Source organism: Lampris incognitus, chromosome 4 (assembly GCF_029633865.1).
Source record: "Lampris incognitus isolate fLamInc1 chromosome 4, fLamInc1.hap2, whole genome shotgun sequence".
NCBI classification, from domain to species: domain Eukaryota; kingdom Metazoa; phylum Chordata; class Actinopteri; order Lampriformes; family Lampridae; genus Lampris; species Lampris incognitus.
In genome coordinates, this window is record NC_079214.1 from 28,202,660 (window position 1) to 28,221,275 (window position 18,616).

The 18,616-nt window shown below is 43.0% G+C and overlaps 1 protein-coding gene across 1 annotated transcript in view; it reads right to left on the bottom strand.

Annotated features, from left to right (window-relative positions):
- Window positions 1-18,616, bottom strand: part of fam120b (family with sequence similarity 120B) — a 54,636-nt gene that overhangs the window by 16,308 nt on the left and 19,712 nt on the right. Inside the window, exon 12 of the mRNA XM_056278653.1 lies at window positions 2,400-2,606. Within this exon, the coding sequence (XP_056134628.1) occupies window positions 2,400-2,606 (207 nt within the window). The remainder of the gene's footprint in view (window positions 1-2,399; window positions 2,607-18,616) is intronic.

Sequence of the window (18,616 nt, forward strand, 5' to 3'; positions counted from 1 at the left end):
GTAGACGTAGTCGAGGTAGTTTACTAGCTCCAACTTTGCATGTCATACATTCGACAACGACACTGAACTGTGTACCGGAAGCGGAAGTGCATTATGTGACCCCTCGCCTCTTCCCTTAAAGGTACACCGTCCTCTTAGGTGAATGTCTCTAGTTATATAGATGTGGGTCACCACAATATATATATATATATATATATATATGTTACGACCCTCGGTCTGGTTAGGGTGCAACAATTACTGTACTGGGTAACAGTGAGGTGAGGGTTCAACACAGTGAGACATAAACGTTTAAATATAATAAAATATAAATATTTATTGATACCATGACAGGACAAGGGAACCAAACGGTTGCCAAAACAATAAACTGCTAACAAAAGTAACCCACCCTTGATAGTGCTGAAAAGCACAAAACCTAAAGACAGAAGGTGGCAACCGTTCAGTTCCCTTGTCCTGTCACGGTGTCAATAAATATTTATATTTTATTATATTTAAACGCTTATGTCTCACTGTGTTGCACCCTCACCTCACTGTTACCCAGTACACTAATTGTTGCACCCTCACCAGACCGAGGGTCATAACAAAATGGGGGCTCATCCGGGATATTGGCGGCTTTGGTCTGGCTAGTTGCCATTTCCTGTAGTGTGCTGTGTTAACATTTGGTGTTGGGTGGTTTTAAGCAGTGTTCATTATTGTTTGGTGTTAACAGGTGTTGTTGGTGTGTTCTTGGTTTGGTGGTGGGTACGGTTGTGGCTGCTTGTCCACTTCCTTTCACCCTCTGCCATGGTGTTGGTCCTGGTGGCGGAGCTTCGTGCCAAAGCAGACGAGGTCCAATGACCTTAGAGCTGTGAGTGCGAGGTGCGCTGCACTCTCAACCTCCACCATGCCTCCTCCACCAGCTGGTCCATGCTAGCACATCTTGTGTTGTGACTGTGTGTGTGCTTTGTGTTTTTATTTTGTGTGGTCACGAGTTGTAGCTGGTTCACCTGCAGGTCGAACACAGCTACGTTGTTTGGCATGGGTCACGACCGTGACCGTGTTGTGTGGTGTTTTTTGTTTGGTCACGAGTTGTAGCTGGTTCACCTGTGGGTCGAACGCAGCTACGTCATTTGGCGTGGGTCGCCAGCATGACGGTGTGTGTGTGCTACTTTGTGTTGTCTGTCAGTAACTTGTTGTGCTTGAGGGCCACTTTGTAGGTGACCATGTGTTGGTGGGAAGGTGCTGGCCATTTTTGGGTCACATTTTGGATGTAGTGGAGCTACTTGTGGTGACCCTTTGGGTTGTGGCTGAGGTGCTCCACCTTTTTGTTTGGTCACATGTTACTGTTATGTAGCACATTGTCAGTTTTTGGATCTTGTGGGGTTTTTTTTAACAAGCCTGTAGGGGCTTGTTTTTATGGGTGGGGGTGTTATGGCCACGGGTGTGTCTGTGTCCGTATAGTTGTTTTGTGTTGCCTTTTTGTATTTAACTCTCACTCTACATTCAGGTATCCGCCAGGTGCTCCTCATCACCTAATCAACCAGTCAACAAATTGTCCAATTTCCATCAGCTGTGTGCAGTCTCCCATTTAAACCCCCACATGTCTTCAGTTCACCAGACAGCTAGTTTAGTTTGTGTGATTTTAGTTTGTGTGTGTGGAAACTTTGTGTTGATGTCTTTTGTCTCTGTAGCTACTTTGTGTTTGTAATGTCTGGCCCGTTTTCGGTTGTTTGCATTTTTGACTTTTGAGTTATGTTTAGCGTTTAGTTCTTTAGTTCTTTTGGGCAAGGGGATCAAGGTAAGACACCCATGGGCAAACATCCCAACACGTAGCTTACCTCTGTTAGACACACTAGGTTAGGAGGGGTTGCCACCTTCTGTCTTTGGGTTTGGTGCTTTTCAGCACTGTCAGGGGTGGGTTACTTTTGTTAGTAGTTTATTGTTTTGGCAACCGTTCGGTTCCCTTATCCTGTCATGGTGTCAATAAATATTTATATTTTATTATATTTAAACGTTTATGTCTTACTGTGTTGTACCCTCACCTCACTGTTACCCAGTACACTAATTATTGCACCCTCTCCAGACCAAGGGTCGTAACAATATATATATATATATGTGTGTGTGTGTTTTTTTTTTTTTACTCTGCCACACAGCAAAACAACTAACCAATGGAGGGGAATACTTTCTAAGGGCACTGCATGTTAGCCACTCATGAGCAGATGCAAACCCCCTCATGCACTTCATAATCATGCAGCATATAAACACACACAGAAGTACACAAAAGGCTGAGGACGACTCTTGCACTCTCCGTTAATGTGCCTCACACATACAAACAACAGACTTCTCGAAACCATGTCATACAAATACCCCAATATACAGACCACCCCACTGGCAGTCCCTTTCATTTCTCTCCCTCCACTCACATCGCTGTCCAACAGCACTGTGTGCTCGGTCCCAGAGTGTGCCATTAAGTACTTGGCATGGAACAGCCGTCCATCGAAGCTGTGCCAGGGCATCAGGGCGTTGCTCAGCAGCGGGCAGCCGGCGGCACAGTTGGCCCCCAGCAGGTGACTCAGTCCTCGCACGTAGAGAGAGCCCAGCTGCACCGCGCGGCTGGAGATGTAAGGCAGCTGAGGGAAGAAAAAGTAAAGACTGTTCACTTGGTTATACAATTTTGTCCCTTGTGTGGCTTTATCGTGGGGTTACATGCTAAACAGTAAATATTACAGGGGCACTAATAAATGTTGGTTTTTTCTTCTTTTTTTTAACTTATTCTACCTGTGTTAGCACTGTACTTCTGTCCATTGCAGACTGTTTGGCAACTTGTAAAGTTTATGCAAATGCTTGCAAGGGAGCAAATGCCAGTAATATAATAAAGATAAAAGTAGCTGAGCCTATAACATTAAAAGGTGTTAATGTCTTGAAACTAACATATAAAAGCATTTTTTGCTTCACACCAAAACTACTATACTATTTTAGAGCAGTTATTTAGCAAAGACTTGATAAGCAATAACTAAGTGAAAATTATGTAAGTGATAAATGTAAAGATATCTAATCTTCCTTTAATATTTGCATTTCTTCCCATTGGAGATCATTATCAATGATGACATGGTTGATGTTACCTTAAATATGAACCTGTTCTACTTTTGGAGGTCATTCTGGATGTGAGCAAATAGATGACAATGGCAGTGCTTTAGGTTTCCTTTTCCTTCTTGTTAAAGTTTGATATACTAAGTGAGGAAGGACGGATGCTCAGCAGGATAAAGAACAGTCCAAGTCCTCTCCAAGTTCAAATCTAGTTTACAAACTTGGTCTCCTCTCTATTTCCCCAGTGTTCTCTGTCACTCGATAATGGATGGTATCTAATGAAAAATGGAGATCCAAATGACTGGTTTAACAGCTGTTGGACAAAGAGAAGCACACAGCCAAATTTTGTCATTTACTTCCTTTAGCCTTGGTGATGCTAATCACGTTACGTTTTCTATCTATTAAAGGGACCACAAACGTAATGTATGATAGATTCAAGGGCCGATAAGAAAAGTTTCAGGCATTTTTTTTTTTTTGCCGTTTCCCCCTTTTTCTCCCCAATTGTACTTGGCCAATTACCCCACTCTTCTGAGCCTTCCTGGTTGCTGCTCCAGCCCCTCTGCCGATCCGAGGAGGGCTGCAGACTACCATATGCCTCCTCCGATATATGTGGAGTCGCCAGCCGCTTCTTTTCACCTAACAGTGAGGAGTTTCGCCAGGGGGGATGCAGCACTGGGAGGATCACTCTATTCTCCCCAGTTCGCCTTCCCCCCAAACATGCACTCCGACAGACCAGAGGAGGTGCTAGTGCAGCGACCAGGACACATACCCACATCGGCTTCTCACCTGCAAACACGGCCAATTGTGTCTGTAGGGATGCCCGACCAAGACGGAGGTAACACGGGGATTCGAACCAGAATCCCCGTGTTGGTAGGCAATGGAATAAACCACTATGCTACCTGGACGCCCCTATTTTCAGGCATGTTTTATCATTTATGAGACACTATTAGATGCCATATGGTCGGTCTACTGGAAAAGCAATGTGTGCCGTCACATACTCAAAGCTGAGAAACTCCACCGGTGTCATGCTTCAGTACAGAAGAGCCAATTCGCGTAATCCAACATCAACTTGTGCAGACAAAATGGTGGAAAGTGACTCAAAATGCAACAAGTGCAGATTACGTTAATTGTGTCCATAAGTGCCAGAAAATGGTGTAAAATTGGGTGACATAATAGTCTGCAATCCCATTCACCTGAGTCAATGATATTTCAGAGCATTTACTCAAGTGACCGGAGGATTTCTCCGAGTGGTTATATTTCAATGACTGCATTTCAGAAATCATCCATGATGAGAAAATTCGACTTAAAACCGACTTTTGGACACATGTCTTGGTTGTATAAGCTCTTGATTTTCAATTATTCCCCTGAATTGTTAGTTTATATGATTCCTAACAGTATTTTTAACCACTTGTTTACTTTCCTCCTAACACCGTGTCCTAACAGCAAGCAGTGTACGACAATCGCGAAGCATTGGACGTTGTCTGTCCACACCGAAACCATCATGTACACAAACAGCTGTACGCTCCAGATCAAACTGGAGACAATTCTCATCCGTGACGCAGGGCCTTTCAATGCCAGTGACAGGAAACGGCTTTTAACAAGATGCAACCTCACATTTTGATCGACCGGCTTGCTTCTTATTTTAATTTACCTGATCAGCTTTTAATGTTACTTTTAAACTGTTTAACAGACAGAACCCAGCAGGTTTTAGTTAATGGAGTCATGTCCAATGTCCAGGTCTCAAACAGGGGCTCACCACAGGGTTGCGTTCTTTCCCCCCTGCTTTTTATTTTGTATACAGACAGCTGTCGGTCTTCTAATGAGGGTAGCTACCTGGTGAAATTCTCTAACGATACCGCACTTTTGCCTCTTGTTCAGGTCTCGGAGTCAGATCACAGTTTTGCCCTACCTGCCTTTTTTTGATTGGTGTGATTATAACTTCCTTGACCTTAACATGTCAAAAACTAAGGATGGTGCAATGATAACTTCCTTGACCTTAATGTGTCAAAAACTAAGGAACTTATCATTGATCTTAGGAAGAACAGTGATATGCCCAAAGCTAGCATGATACATGGCGAGGATGTTCTAATTGTTGACACTTATAAGTACTTGGGAACCTTGTTCAACTCCCAACTCAAGTTCGACGTGAACACATTTAATTGTCAAGCGTGGACAACAAAGAATTCACTTAATGCAGAAACTTAACTCCTTTAATGTCTGTAACCCCATTTTATGTAATTTTTTACCAGCCATTTATTGAAAGTCTTTTAACTTTTTCCTCTATTTGATGGTTTAACGGGTTGACTGTGGAGGACAGAAATAGAATAAACAGTATCGTTAAGGTCTGCTCCAAAATAATCGGAGTCCAGCAGAGAGACTTGTGCTCCCTCTGGGAGAAACGTGTGGCCCAGAAAGCAAAAGGAATTGTTAGCCAATCTGACCATGTCCTGTCCAGTGAATTCATCGTAATGCCCTCAGGCCGGCACTATAAAGTGCCCCCTAGGAAAACAAATCGCTATTCTCGGTCCTTCATTCCTTCTGCCATCGGGCTGTTAAATGCTGAGATTAGTCATTTTAAATAAATGCTTTATATTCTTTTAAACCACAGTAGTTGGTTTATACCTTGTCTGTTTTCCATATGGCTTGTGGGCCTGTGCGTTCACTGACTGTAGTGGGAGAATGTGGCGTGCATCTTGGAATGCTTCATTTGTTTATTTATTGTTCTATTCTTTTGACTTATATGGATATCCAAAGGAATTGAATCGAGTGCAACTGGACTTGGTATACATCCATGAAGACGTTTCGCCTCTCATCCAAGAGGCTTCATCCGTTCGTGCCTTTCTGACTAGACCAAGCTAGTCTGACTGGCTGGTGATGAAACTCAAGATATTTATCCTCTTTGGAGTCGTTATCAGACCTATTGATGTCCATGGCTCTTTGTGTGCCGATGTTTAGCAACGCCCGTCGTTATCAGAGGTATTGATATGCGTGGCTCTTTTGTGTTCCGATGTTAAGCCACGCCCGTCGTTATCAGAGCTATTGATGTGCATGGCTCTTTGTGATCTGATGTTAAGCAGCGACGGTTGTTGGGGGTGTTAGTTTCGACTTCGTTAGTGCTCCATTCAGTGGTCATGAGTCGTTGGAGCCGTTAGTGACCGACTGTTGTTCTTGGAGGCTAAGCTTCTTGAGTCTCCTGGGTAGAGATGAAAGGACGGCATTGTAAGTGGGAGATAGGTGGTGTCGCAGACCTCCTCCTCTGTTGAGGGATGGTTTTTCCAGTTTCGCATAGATGGCTTCCTTTACCCCTCTTTCAAACCATCTATCTTATCTGTCCAAAATGTGTACGTTGCTGTCCTCGAAGGAGTGTGTCTTCTCCTTTAGGTGTAGTCTTATCCTGAGGAGTTTGGTCTTCTGTGTTGGGCCATCCATTTGTGTAGTGGTTGTTTGGTTTCTCCTATGTATAGGTTAGTGCAATCCTCATTGAATTGTACAGCATACACCAGATTGCTTTTCCGGGTGTGTGGTGCACGGTCTTTGGGATGAACCAGTTTTTGTCGGAGTGTGTTGCTGGGTTTGAAGTGTACCGGGATGCGGTGTTTGTTAAAAATTCTCTTGAGTTTCTCGGAGACCCCAGAAACACACAGGATGACTATGTTATTCCTTCTGTTCCTTTTCTCCTCATCGTTCACCCGGTTGGTCTTTTTGGAACGTGTTGCAGTTTTCACAAAGGTCCAACTGGGGTAGCTGCAGGTTTTCAAAGCTCCATTCAAGTGTTCGTGTTCTTCCCGTTGGGCCTGAGTGCTGCTGGGCACATTGTCAGCTCTGTGTTGCAGAGTTCTGATGACGCTCAGTTTGTGTTCCAGAGGGTGGTGTGAGTCGAAAAGTAGATATTGCTTAACATCGGATCACAAAGAGCCATGCACATCAATAGCTCTGATAACGACGGGTGTTGCTAAACATTGGCACACAAAGAGCCATGGACATCAATAGCTCTGATAACGACTGTGAGTTTGTGTATGTCTGGGTGGACTGTGGGAACTGAATTGCCCTTCTGGGATAAATAAAGTTGTCTGAATCTGAATAAATTGTCCCTAGGTATGAATGTGTGTATGTGTGTGTGCGTGCGTGCGTGCGTGCGTGTGTGTCGGCCCTGCGTGATGGCCTGGCAGCCTGTCCAGGGTGTCTCCCCACCTGCCGCCCAATGACTGCTGGGATAGGCTCCAGCATCCCCGCAACCCTGAGAGCAGGATAAGCGGTTTGGATAATGGAATGGATTTGACTGATCAATAATGTTATTATGAATAAAAACCTCACCCCAAGAATAAAATTTGACATTCCCTATTTCCAAATATAATGGGTAAATATTCACAGATGACTGTGAGTAGGGTAACAGCTTGACATTATTGTTTTGTGTATCATTTAACTTAAAGCTGCAATGCTGATAATGTACATGGAAACAACTGTTATATTTTGGTATACAATGGCATATTCAAGACAATAGGTCAAACACAAATAGCAAGATGATGAATGCTGCTTGTTAATTTACTACTCGTGTCATTATTGTGATCTACCTAATGTGCACTTACAATAGTTGTATGCAACGTGACATGCAGTGTGACGATATCATTACTGTGTAGTGCTTTAAGATGCCTGTAGGCCAGCGTTTCTCAAAGTGTGTGGCGCGCCCCCCCTGGGGGGCACAGAGGCATGACGGGGGGGGCGTGTCCAGGGGGAATGTAGTACAGAACTACTGATTGGACGTCGGAATCTTTTTCACAGCGGAACAATCAACAAAATGTGCTTTCATGAGACAGAGTCTGTAGGTTCACAAAATGGAGAGATATTTGACAGGGATGAAAAGAAAGACAGGTGATGCTCTCGAGACAAACAAGACAAAGCTCTTAGCTGATGGTCATCAACCAAAAACCAAGTAAAGAAAATATGACGAAGCCTATCTTGCTCTTGGGTTCACAGTGAATGTGGTGGGAGATGAGGAGGGGCCAGTGTGTATTTTATGTCTGAAAACTGGCAGCTGATAGTATGAGACCAAACAACTTAAAAAGACACTTAGAGACATTACACCCCAGTCACGTCAATAAGCCACTTGAGTTCTTTCAGAGAAAATGTGGTGCAAACTGTCAGCAGGAACGTTGCTTTAGACTTCTTGACTGTTGCCTGACAGAACATGGGCTGAAATGGGAGAACTGTGCAGGCATTTGCACGGATGGTGCACAGACCATAGCAGGGAAAATGAAGGGATTGCAGACACTAATCAAGAGGGTCTCACCAAATGTGCAATGGACGCACTGTATCATGCACAGAGAAGTGTTTGCATCAAGACAGATTAGCCTTGACCTAAATGACATTTTGACCAATGTTGTTAGTGTGGTCAATTTCATCAAAACAAGACCCCTGAAAGCACAACTGTTCTCTGCACTTTGTGAGGCGATGGGAGCTGAACATTCAGATGTGTTGTTTCACAGCAAAGCTAGGTGGCTCTCGCAAGGTAAAGTGTTGCGAGTCTTTGAGCTCAGAGAGAAAATTCGGGTGTTTCTGGAGGATGAGCCTATGCTTGAAGTTGCAAGCAAGTTTAGTGATGAACAATATCTGATGAAACTCGCCTATCTCAGATATATTTGGAAAGCTGAATGAATTAAATCTTCAGCTTCAAGGCAGAGACAAGCACCTTCCTGGCAGACAAGATCAGTGCATTCACTCGAAAGCTTGAGATGTGGAGCAGGTGACTTGATCAAGGAAATTCTGATTTCTTTGAGAATCTGAGTGAATTTGTTGAAACCAGTGATTCTGGAGCCACCACAGTGATTTCATGTCTAAAGGAGCACATCTCCTCCCTGAGAGGATTCTTTCAAAAATATTTCCCAAACAACAGTGCTCAGTATGACTGGGTGACAGGTCCATTCCCTGCACCAGCACCTGCTGATTTCAGCTTTGCTGAAGAGGACCAGTTCATCGAGATGACATCGGACTCCACCCTGAAGCTGAGCTTTACAGCTCAGACACTGAGTGAATTCTGGCTTGGTGTAGAGAGGGAGTTCCACTCATTGGACTGAGGGCTGTGGGCATTCTGCTTCCCTTCACCACATCCTATCTCTGTGAGATGGACTTTTCTGCTGTTGCCTCGCTTAAAACAAAGTACAGCTCTAAGCTCAACATTGAGCATGACTTGAGAGTGGCAGCAACCACATTTTGAAAAGATGTGCAGTACAAAACAGGCTCATTGCAGCCACTAATGCAGTGATAAGACTTAAGCTCTCACAAATTGACTTGCTCATAATTTTTCCCAAATATCTGCATTTTGTTCTTTCTTTTTTTTTTGCACAGGTTGAACTTCATTGTTATCGTTCTAGCAAAGTGATTTTTAAATTTTATTTCATTTTTCTCTATTTTTGAAAAAGCACACACTGATGGTGCAATCTAGTGACAAATGTCACAAAAAGAGGTTTGATAAAGTTGAAGTGGAACTTGTGTTTGTTATTTGCACAACAGAAGTTACTGAAAGAAAAGTGAAAGGAAAGTTCATAATCTTGATGTTATCTAAATAAAGTTAAACCAGTGTTAATTTTGTCAGCGAAAATTCTGACAAAAAATATTTCGTTGACGACCTTCTATTTCATGACTTAATTGTAATGGCAACACAAATAAAATAATATTTTACAATGCAAATTACGATGAAATCTTAAATCATTGTACACTGACAAGAAAAAACCAGACAAACTTCCATGCCCTCTTTCAGCAGACAAGAGAGAACCTAGATTACGCTGTACAGTTCAAAACATTGGTTGTTTTTCTTGTTAACTAATCACTTGCATGCATGAATCTGCAAGTCCAAGTGCAAATTCTCATTGCCTTCATGCATCCTTCTCATTGGATGGTTTGTCCCTGCTCAGTTCATGCCCGCGCAAATGCTAGGTTATGAGAGAATCTGGAGAATCTGAGCGTAAACTGTTATACTGTCTATGGCGTAAACAGCATGGTAAACTGGCTCTGGCTGCATTATGAGTTGCTCAACACAAGCGAGTGGGACCACCAACCAGGTCGGAAGAAAGAAGAGAGAGGACCTATGGGTACATTTCACCTACTGCCTTTTGGAAAAAAGGACAAAGTGTGTTGTTTCCAAAGAGAATGGAAAGCCGTGTGGCTATACCATGGGCGGAAAAAATACCACCAACCTCAAACGTCATTTGAAGACATGCCACCCTGCAGTATCTGCCAAGGTAATTATGTAACTTTTGTTTGATTCGATAACAGTAGGTAAACGAAACATTAGCTACGTGTCCTTCGGAAGAAGTGACACTCTGCTCATAGAGCCGCTAACTTCACTCTGTTTAGCCATACCGGTAAGCCATTTTCATAAGCTAGGTAACATTACAGTTAACATCAGTCACTGCTCTCTTGGTACTTGCAAGATGGTGCGTGTCACTAAGTGGAAGTGTAGAAGTGTATCAATGCACCAGAGCCATTTATGTTTTTTTTTTCAAACAAACTTCAGGCATTCAATTGTTCATGATGTATGAAAGAAGCACGATAAGTCAGTAACACATTCTCACCCTAGATAATTAAACACATATTTCAATAATAATAATACACTTTATTTGTATAGCACCTTTCATACATAAAATGCAGCTCCAAGTGCTTTACATTAAAAACAAGGGAAACAATAAAACTCAACAATACAGATAAAATAAGTTAAAAGTGGTAAAACACAGACCTAGGCGAAAAACATAAAACAAGGCAAGAAATAAAACCACAGTACAAGATAAAAAAATAAGAGTGAAAGAAATATAAAATGGAATTAATTAAAAGCAAGAGCATAAAAATGGGCTCGGAACATAATCAGATAAACAGTCAAACAGGTATGAGGGTGCTACACCATGTAGAGCTTTAAACACAAGTAAAAACATTTTAAAATCAATCCTCAATGCTACATGAAGCCAGTGTAAAGATGCTAAAACTGGGGTAATGTGATCTCTCATCCTGGTTTTTGTTACGACCCTTGCTGCCGCGTTCTGTACTAGTTGCAGCCTATTGATACTTTTTTGGGTAAACCAGTAAGAAGTGAATGGCAATAGTCTAGACGCGAAGAGATAAAAGCATGTGTCACCTTTTCGGCGTCTTCCAGGGAGAGGTAGGGTCTAATTCTAGCAATATTTTTAGGTGAAAAAGGCACCCTTTGTAACATTGTTGACATGCGATTTAAAATCCAAATCAGAGTCAATGATGACACCCAGGTTTTTTACTACAGTCTTATTCTGTACAGCTAGACTTGCCATTCTACTTGATATCATTTCTCTCTGTGCATTAGTGCCTATAATGAGAATTTCTGTCTTGTCTTCGTTCAATTTGAGGAAGTTTTCCCTCATCCATTAATACTAGACAGACAATTCATCAAGGGATTGAGAGCATTGGGGTCATCTGGCACTACAGATAAATATAACTGTGTATCATCAGCATAAAAATAGAAATTCACCCCATGATCACAGATAATTTTCCCAAGCGGCAGCATGTACAGGCAGAACAATAAAGGACCAAGAATGGAACCCTGTGGAATACCTGAGAAAATTACATGTTTGTCTGAGACATGGTCAGAAAGACTAACAAAATAGCTTCTGCCAGTGAGATATGTGTAGAACCATGATAGAGCAGTGCCTGAAAGGCCAATCCAATTCTCAAGGCAGTCTAAAAGTATATCATGATTGACTGTATCGAAGGCAGCCGTCAGATCAAGAAGTAAAAGAATGGAAACATTTTTATTATCAGCGCTCAAGGTATGCTTACTTTTAAAAGGAATTTTTACAGCTAGAATGTCCTTCAGCAAAATCAGTACCATATAATATCATGATAATTATGACTAAAACATTGACTAACATTAGCCTACAATTAAAACAAGAGGTCCACTGACGAAATCTTGCCTAAAATAAAGCAAAACAAAAAGACTAAAATGTGATTTTAAACCTACTACAATTTCCAGTAAGCGACTAAGACTAAAACTTGATTTAAACTTCTTGTTAAAATGAACACTGAGTTAAACTTGGCCCATTTTGTCACCATTTTGTTGGGGCTGGGGGCATGACATTTTTTCTTCCTCCAAAGGGGGGCATTACAGGAAAAGTTTGAGAAACACTGCTGTAGGCTAACAAAGATATGGGCTACCTGCTGACTCTCTTGGAAGTCACTTTGGAAAGAGGCATTAGTGCAATGTAATGTAATTGCAATGTTTACTGCCTGGTATGGCTTTGTTGTGAAAAAGTGCATGGCCTGTAATGTTTTACGCCTTCATCCTAGCAGCCAAATGCAGTAGAATAAGGCAAGTAGCAGCAAGTTTGGAGAAAAAGCAAAGCTGCTGCAGCCAACAGTAAGGTTTGGCAGACTAAACTCTGAAGAGACCTTTACCAGCAGATACTACAGCATCAATATGTAAAACCCCACTTCAACCATCTTTGAAAGCAGGAACTGGTGACTCTGATTTTCTCTGGGATGCGGACAGGTCAAACACCAATCCAACTACCAGTACCACAATACATGTCATTAAGTTTAACAAAAATGACAATTGTCAGGATTGTAACTTTTACATTGATGCATCACTTAATTGCATTATTATTATTAACGACATAAAAAAATCCTAATAAATATTTTTGTGTGTTAAAGTCATGTTTGTAGCGTTACACGGTATTCACAAATTTGCATGGGTCTCCACCTGGTGCTATACCATATTCCCATCATATTCCAAAAACACGCAGATTATGTTAAGAGGCTCCATCCATCTACACCTCTGATTTGGATTAAGAAGGTAAAGGGAATGAATAAAATAAAGCCAAAGCTTTTGTTAGCAGCTTAACCAGTAAAGCAGAGCAATCTGCTATCCAATAAATATCCAAAGACAAAGTGGAATGAAGAGGGGGAAAAGGAGAAGGAGGGAAATGAGGACAAGGATAAATAGGAGGAAGAGGAAAGGGAGTTATTGCCAAGTGTAAAGAAAGGCAGTCGATAACAGCAGGCAGATGTTCATCATGGAATTGTGTGTGCTGTGCTGTGTTGTATACTACTTGCTCTCACCTGTTGCTGGCAGATAGCCCTGATAAAAGACAGGAGTGATAACACACACACGCATGCACGCGCACACACACACACACACAAAGCCCTGCTTGCCACCTGCTTTCAGTCAAACAGAGCTTCACCTACAACAAACAATGATGCTGGACAGGAATATAAAAGCGTACACACACACACACACACACACAACACCGCATGCATGATGGTCAAAAAGAGAAATGTGTATCTGTGTGTGCATGGGCATGTGTGGTCATGAAAACAGAAAACACAAAGTGAGATGGAAAAGTGAGGGAAACAAAACAGAAACATAAACTGAGAAAGAGACAGACACTGGCAGAGGGGAACGTAATGCACATGTGTGTGTGTGTGTGTGTGTGTGTCCGGTGGGGTGGAGTATGCATGGTGTAAATAGCTCCATGTGGTGAGCGTCAGCCAGGACAGACAGGCGACTGTCGCCAGCACTCTCCGTCGCTCTCTCAGACACATACACACACACACAAACGCATATGCACACACACAAATGCACACACCACAATCACAGTCCCATGGGGAGGAATGTCGCAATGAAACAAATGCATCCCAAAAGCTATCCACAAACCCCTTCCCCCCAGCGCACACCCACCCACACCCACACACTCACAAACACACATGCACACACAAAATAGAAAAAGTATTCTCTACAAATAGCACATAGGGAGTTATTCTTTGTTGCGGCATTTGCTGTTGTGAAATAAAGAAACTTGTTTCCTAGTTTTGCTCTGTTAATTTGATCTCTAAGTGTTGTTATGCGTGTATGGGCATACCAGTCTGTAGGTTTGTGTGCCTTACTAGTGGCTATTGTCGAGTGTTTGTTCTACTTGTTGTGAGTTGTGAGTCTAAGGACTATCAGCCAGCTATTAGCTACCATTGTTTCAGGATGTGTTGTCAGCAAGTTAGCTAGTGCCTTATCAACTCTTGATATAGACATACACACACATGCAAAAACACATAGTTTTTCACACACACACACACACACACACACACACACACACACACACACACACAGACACACACACACACACACACACACGTTCTTGTACTTCCATATTTGTGAGGATAGACTACATCCATTCACTACATAGACTACATTCATTCTACATTCCCTAGCCCTTAACCCTAAAGTCAACCATCAGTCTACATGTCTAACCTTAACCCTTACCCTAATTCTAACTTTAACCCTAAACCCAAAAATTTACCCTAAAACAGACCCTTAAAGAAGTGAGGACCAGCCAAAATGTCCTCATGCTGATGCTTAGAAAAATTCAAATTGGTCCTCACAAAGATAGAAGTACAAGAACATGTACGCACGCACACACACACACACACACACACACACGCACGCACGCACGCACGCACGCACGCACACGCAGTCTGCCCTTACCTAAGGTAACTAGAGTATATTTATTGACCAACAGCAGAGTAAGTAGTATGTGTGAGTAGGATGCATACACTCATGTTTTTACTTTTGTCTGTGTTTGCTGAAACTTTGGAAATCCTCATATTCACATTGGTGTAATGAAATATCTGACTCTTTCCTCCCTCCAACTAATCTATCCACTCAGTTTAAACCACCTCTTACAGCTTTGAACTGCTCCCAAAGAGCATATTCAAATCGACGCCCAGCCCTAATTATTGTGTAGAAAACAGGCGAGCAGCAAAAATACAAATTACTAGACGTGAGTATGGTAATTAAGCCATAAAAATAAATGGGGCTCCAACAAGGCAGCAAACAGCAGGGCAGTTTTCCCAGAGGAAAAGGGAAAAGCACAGATGACTTTCTCTGTTCCCCATGGCCAGACACTGAGGCCTTGTGTCTTTAGACTCTGCCACACCAAAATTCTGGTATTTTTCTGGGTTTCAAATCCTGGCATTGTTGTTTAGACTCTCTTTCACACGCACCAAGCGGATTTTACTTAAGTCAGTCCCCATCGTACTATAATCTCTTCTGTATCACCGCCTTTGTATATTTGGATCTTGAAAAAAATGGCAGATGGACAGGATTCTTCTGATGTTTGCTTTTTGTTTTGATGACAGCCTATACTTGCACAACACACATTTGCTTTTTGCCATCGTTATTACATCAGTTGCCCCACACCGCAGCTATACAAGTTCAGCTGCGTGGGTCAGTAGAATGGGAAGCCATCATCTTTGTATACGCATAATTGGAATATATACATTTTTTTTTACTTTTCCCCCTTTTTTCTCCCCAATTGTATCCATCCAATTACCCCACTCTTCTGAGTCATCTGGGTGCCTGCTCGAAGCCCTTTGGCGATCGGGGGAGGGCTGCAGACTACCACAGGCCTACCTCGGATACATGTGGAGTCACCAGCCGCTTCTTTTCACTTGACAGTGAGGAGTTTTGCCAGGGGGACGTAGTGCGTGGGAAGATCACACCATTCCCTCTAGTTCCCCCTCCCCCCTGAACAGTCTCCCCGACCGACCAGAGGAGGCACTAATGCAGTGACCAGGACACATACCCACATCCGGCTTTCCACCCGCAGACACGGCCGATTGTGTCTGTTGGGATGCCCAACCAAGCCGGAGGTAACCTAGGGATTCAAACCGGCGATCCCTAAGGTTGGTAGGCAACAGAATAGACCGCTACACTACCTGGATGCTGGAATATATATTTTCATTGGTTGCGTATTCAAATGCAAATGTGTAAAACACATGTCTAACATGCAAATGCTGAGTTTGTGAGAGTGACACAACACTGACACAACACCAGGAAAATGCTGTGCAATTGTGCATTAACTCTATGGACAACCACATCAAGTTCACCAGGGATGATGTGAAAAATGACAAGTTAGCCTTCTTAGATTGTCTTATTAGACTTCTTCTTAAATTGCAATTGGTGATGGGGGGCATTTTAATGTTGATGTTTACCATAAACCAACACATACTCATAAGTACTTAAGGTTTGACTCTCATCATCCATGGAGTACAAACTAAGAGTCATCAGGACACTGTACCACTGAGCTGACAACGTTCCCACCAACACAGTGACCGGGGAAGGGGAGAAATCCCACATTAAACAGGCCCTGGTTAAGTGTGGTTATCCTAACTGGGTGTTTGTCAATGCCAGGAAGACGCCCAAACAGTGCACCAGCCAATCGAAGAGAGAAGGACAACAGCTGCCTAAGTGTAAACCAATAGTGACTCTGTATGTGGCGGGAGTTTCGGAAAAGTTGAGACATGTGTTTTCCAAACACTGCATCTCAGTTGCTTTTAAACCCCAAAACACGCTGCACCAGAAGTTGGTCCATCCCAAGGAACGGGTCCTTCGGCACAAACAGAGCAATATAGTGTACGCTGTTAAGTACCAGAAGGATTGCAGTGACTTGTACATCAAGGAAACCAAACAGATGCTGGCCAAGAGGATGGCACAACACAGGAGAGCTAACATGTCAGGCCAGGACTCCTCAGTCTACACCCATCTACAGGCCAGTGGCCACTCTTTCAGAAGAAGAAAGAAAGAAAGCCCCTTTATTTTGTCATTGTATTCATCCATTATCCAAACCGCCTTGTCCTTCCTCAAGGTCGCGGGGAGGCTGGAGCCTATCCCAGCAGTCATTGGGCGGCAGGCGGGGAGACACCCTGGACAGGCCGTCAGACCATCACAAGGCAGAAGGCATTTTGATAGCAAGAAAAAAAAAGGAGAGAGTTTTGTGACTTTGAAGTGTTAAAATAGTAATACTCCGAGTAATAATCCTTCAAATCCCACCTCAAAACGTACCTTTTCAAACTGGCATATTCAGTCTGATAGATGCTTCAATGAGTTTTGTGCAGATGATAATTTTATACTTATCTGTTGTATTAACTTTTTATTGTCTACCCTGCTTTGTTTTGATTTTATGCTGTCTGATACAGTGCTGCTTGTCTTTTTTTTTTTTTTACTGTGTTCTGTAAGGTGTCCTTGAGTGCTCTGAAAAGTGCCCACAAATAAAATGTATTATTATTATTATTACTATTACTATTATTAATAATAATAATAATATCAGTATTTTAACAGATTAGTCTGTTAAAATTTATGTGTATATATTTTTCTCTTCGAAGTTTATTTTTCTCTGAAATTTCAGGGAGGCTGGTCCTCCCTTTCCTCGATGGACAAGCCTCCTGCACATATACATGGTGCACATTTTCATCACTCGGTAAATAATTTTCCATTCCATTAGGCTAAAAATGCCATTGTGCAACTCTGCATCCTAATTCAATTCAATTTAAAACTTTATTGCAGACTCAGGGCCCAATTTATTTTTCTTTCATTTTCCCTTGAAATGAAATTTATTTTGTATATTTATGTCGCAGATGGCGACCTCGGATCCAGGAGGAACAATGCGGATTCTGTCCTGGCCGTGGAACAACGGACCAACTCTTTAACCTTGCGGAACTGCTGAGGGGGACACGGGAGTTTGACCAACCAGTCTACATGTGTTTTGTGGACTTGGAAAAGGCTTACGACCATGTACCCCAGGGCACTCTGTGGGGGGTACTACAGGAGTATGGGGCACCGGGGCAGTTGCTACAAGCCATCCAGTCCTTGTATAACGAAAGTGAGAGGTGTGTCAGCATTCTCGGCACAAAGTCAACCACGTTTTCTGTGAGTGTTGGACTCTGCCAAGGTTGTCCATTGTCTCCGATTCTGTTTGTGATATTCATGGACAGGATCTCAAGGTGCAGCCAAGGTGAGGAGTGTGTCTGTTTTTGGAACCTCAGAATTTCATCTCTGCTCTTCACAGATGATGTAGTTTTGTTGGCTTCATCAGAACGCGACCTCCAGTGCACACTGGGGCGGTTTGCAGCTGAGTGTGAAATGGCTGGGATGAGAGTCAGCACCTCCAAATCTGAGGCCATGGTTCTCTACCGGAAAATGGTGGATTGCTCCCTCCGGGTTGGGGATGAGTTGTTGCCTCAAGTGAAGGAGTTCAAGTATCTCGGGGTCTTGTTTACGAGTGAGGGTAGGATGGAGCGGGAGATTGACAGGCAGATTGGTGCAGCATCAGCAGTAATGCGGATGTTGTACCGGACCGTTGTGGTGAAGAAGGAGCTGAGCCGGGAGGCAAAGCTCTCAATTTACCAGTCAATCTTCGTTCCAATCCTCACCTATGGTCATGAGCTTTGGGTAGTGACCGAAAGAGTGAGATCGCGGATACAAGCGGCTGAAATGAGTTTCCTCCATAGGGTGTCTGCACTCAGCCTTAGAGATAGCCACCACAATAGGATGAGGAGCTCGGACATCCGGAAGGAGCTCAGACTAGAGCGGCTGCTCCTTCGTGTCGAAAGGAGCCAGTTGAGGTGGTTCAGGCATCTGATTAGGATGCCTCCTGGGCGCCTTCCTTTGGAGGTTTCCCGGTCACGGCCAACTGGGAGGAGACCTTGGGGTAGACCCAGAACTTGCTGGAGGGACTACATGTCCAATCTGGCCTGGGAACGCCTTGGG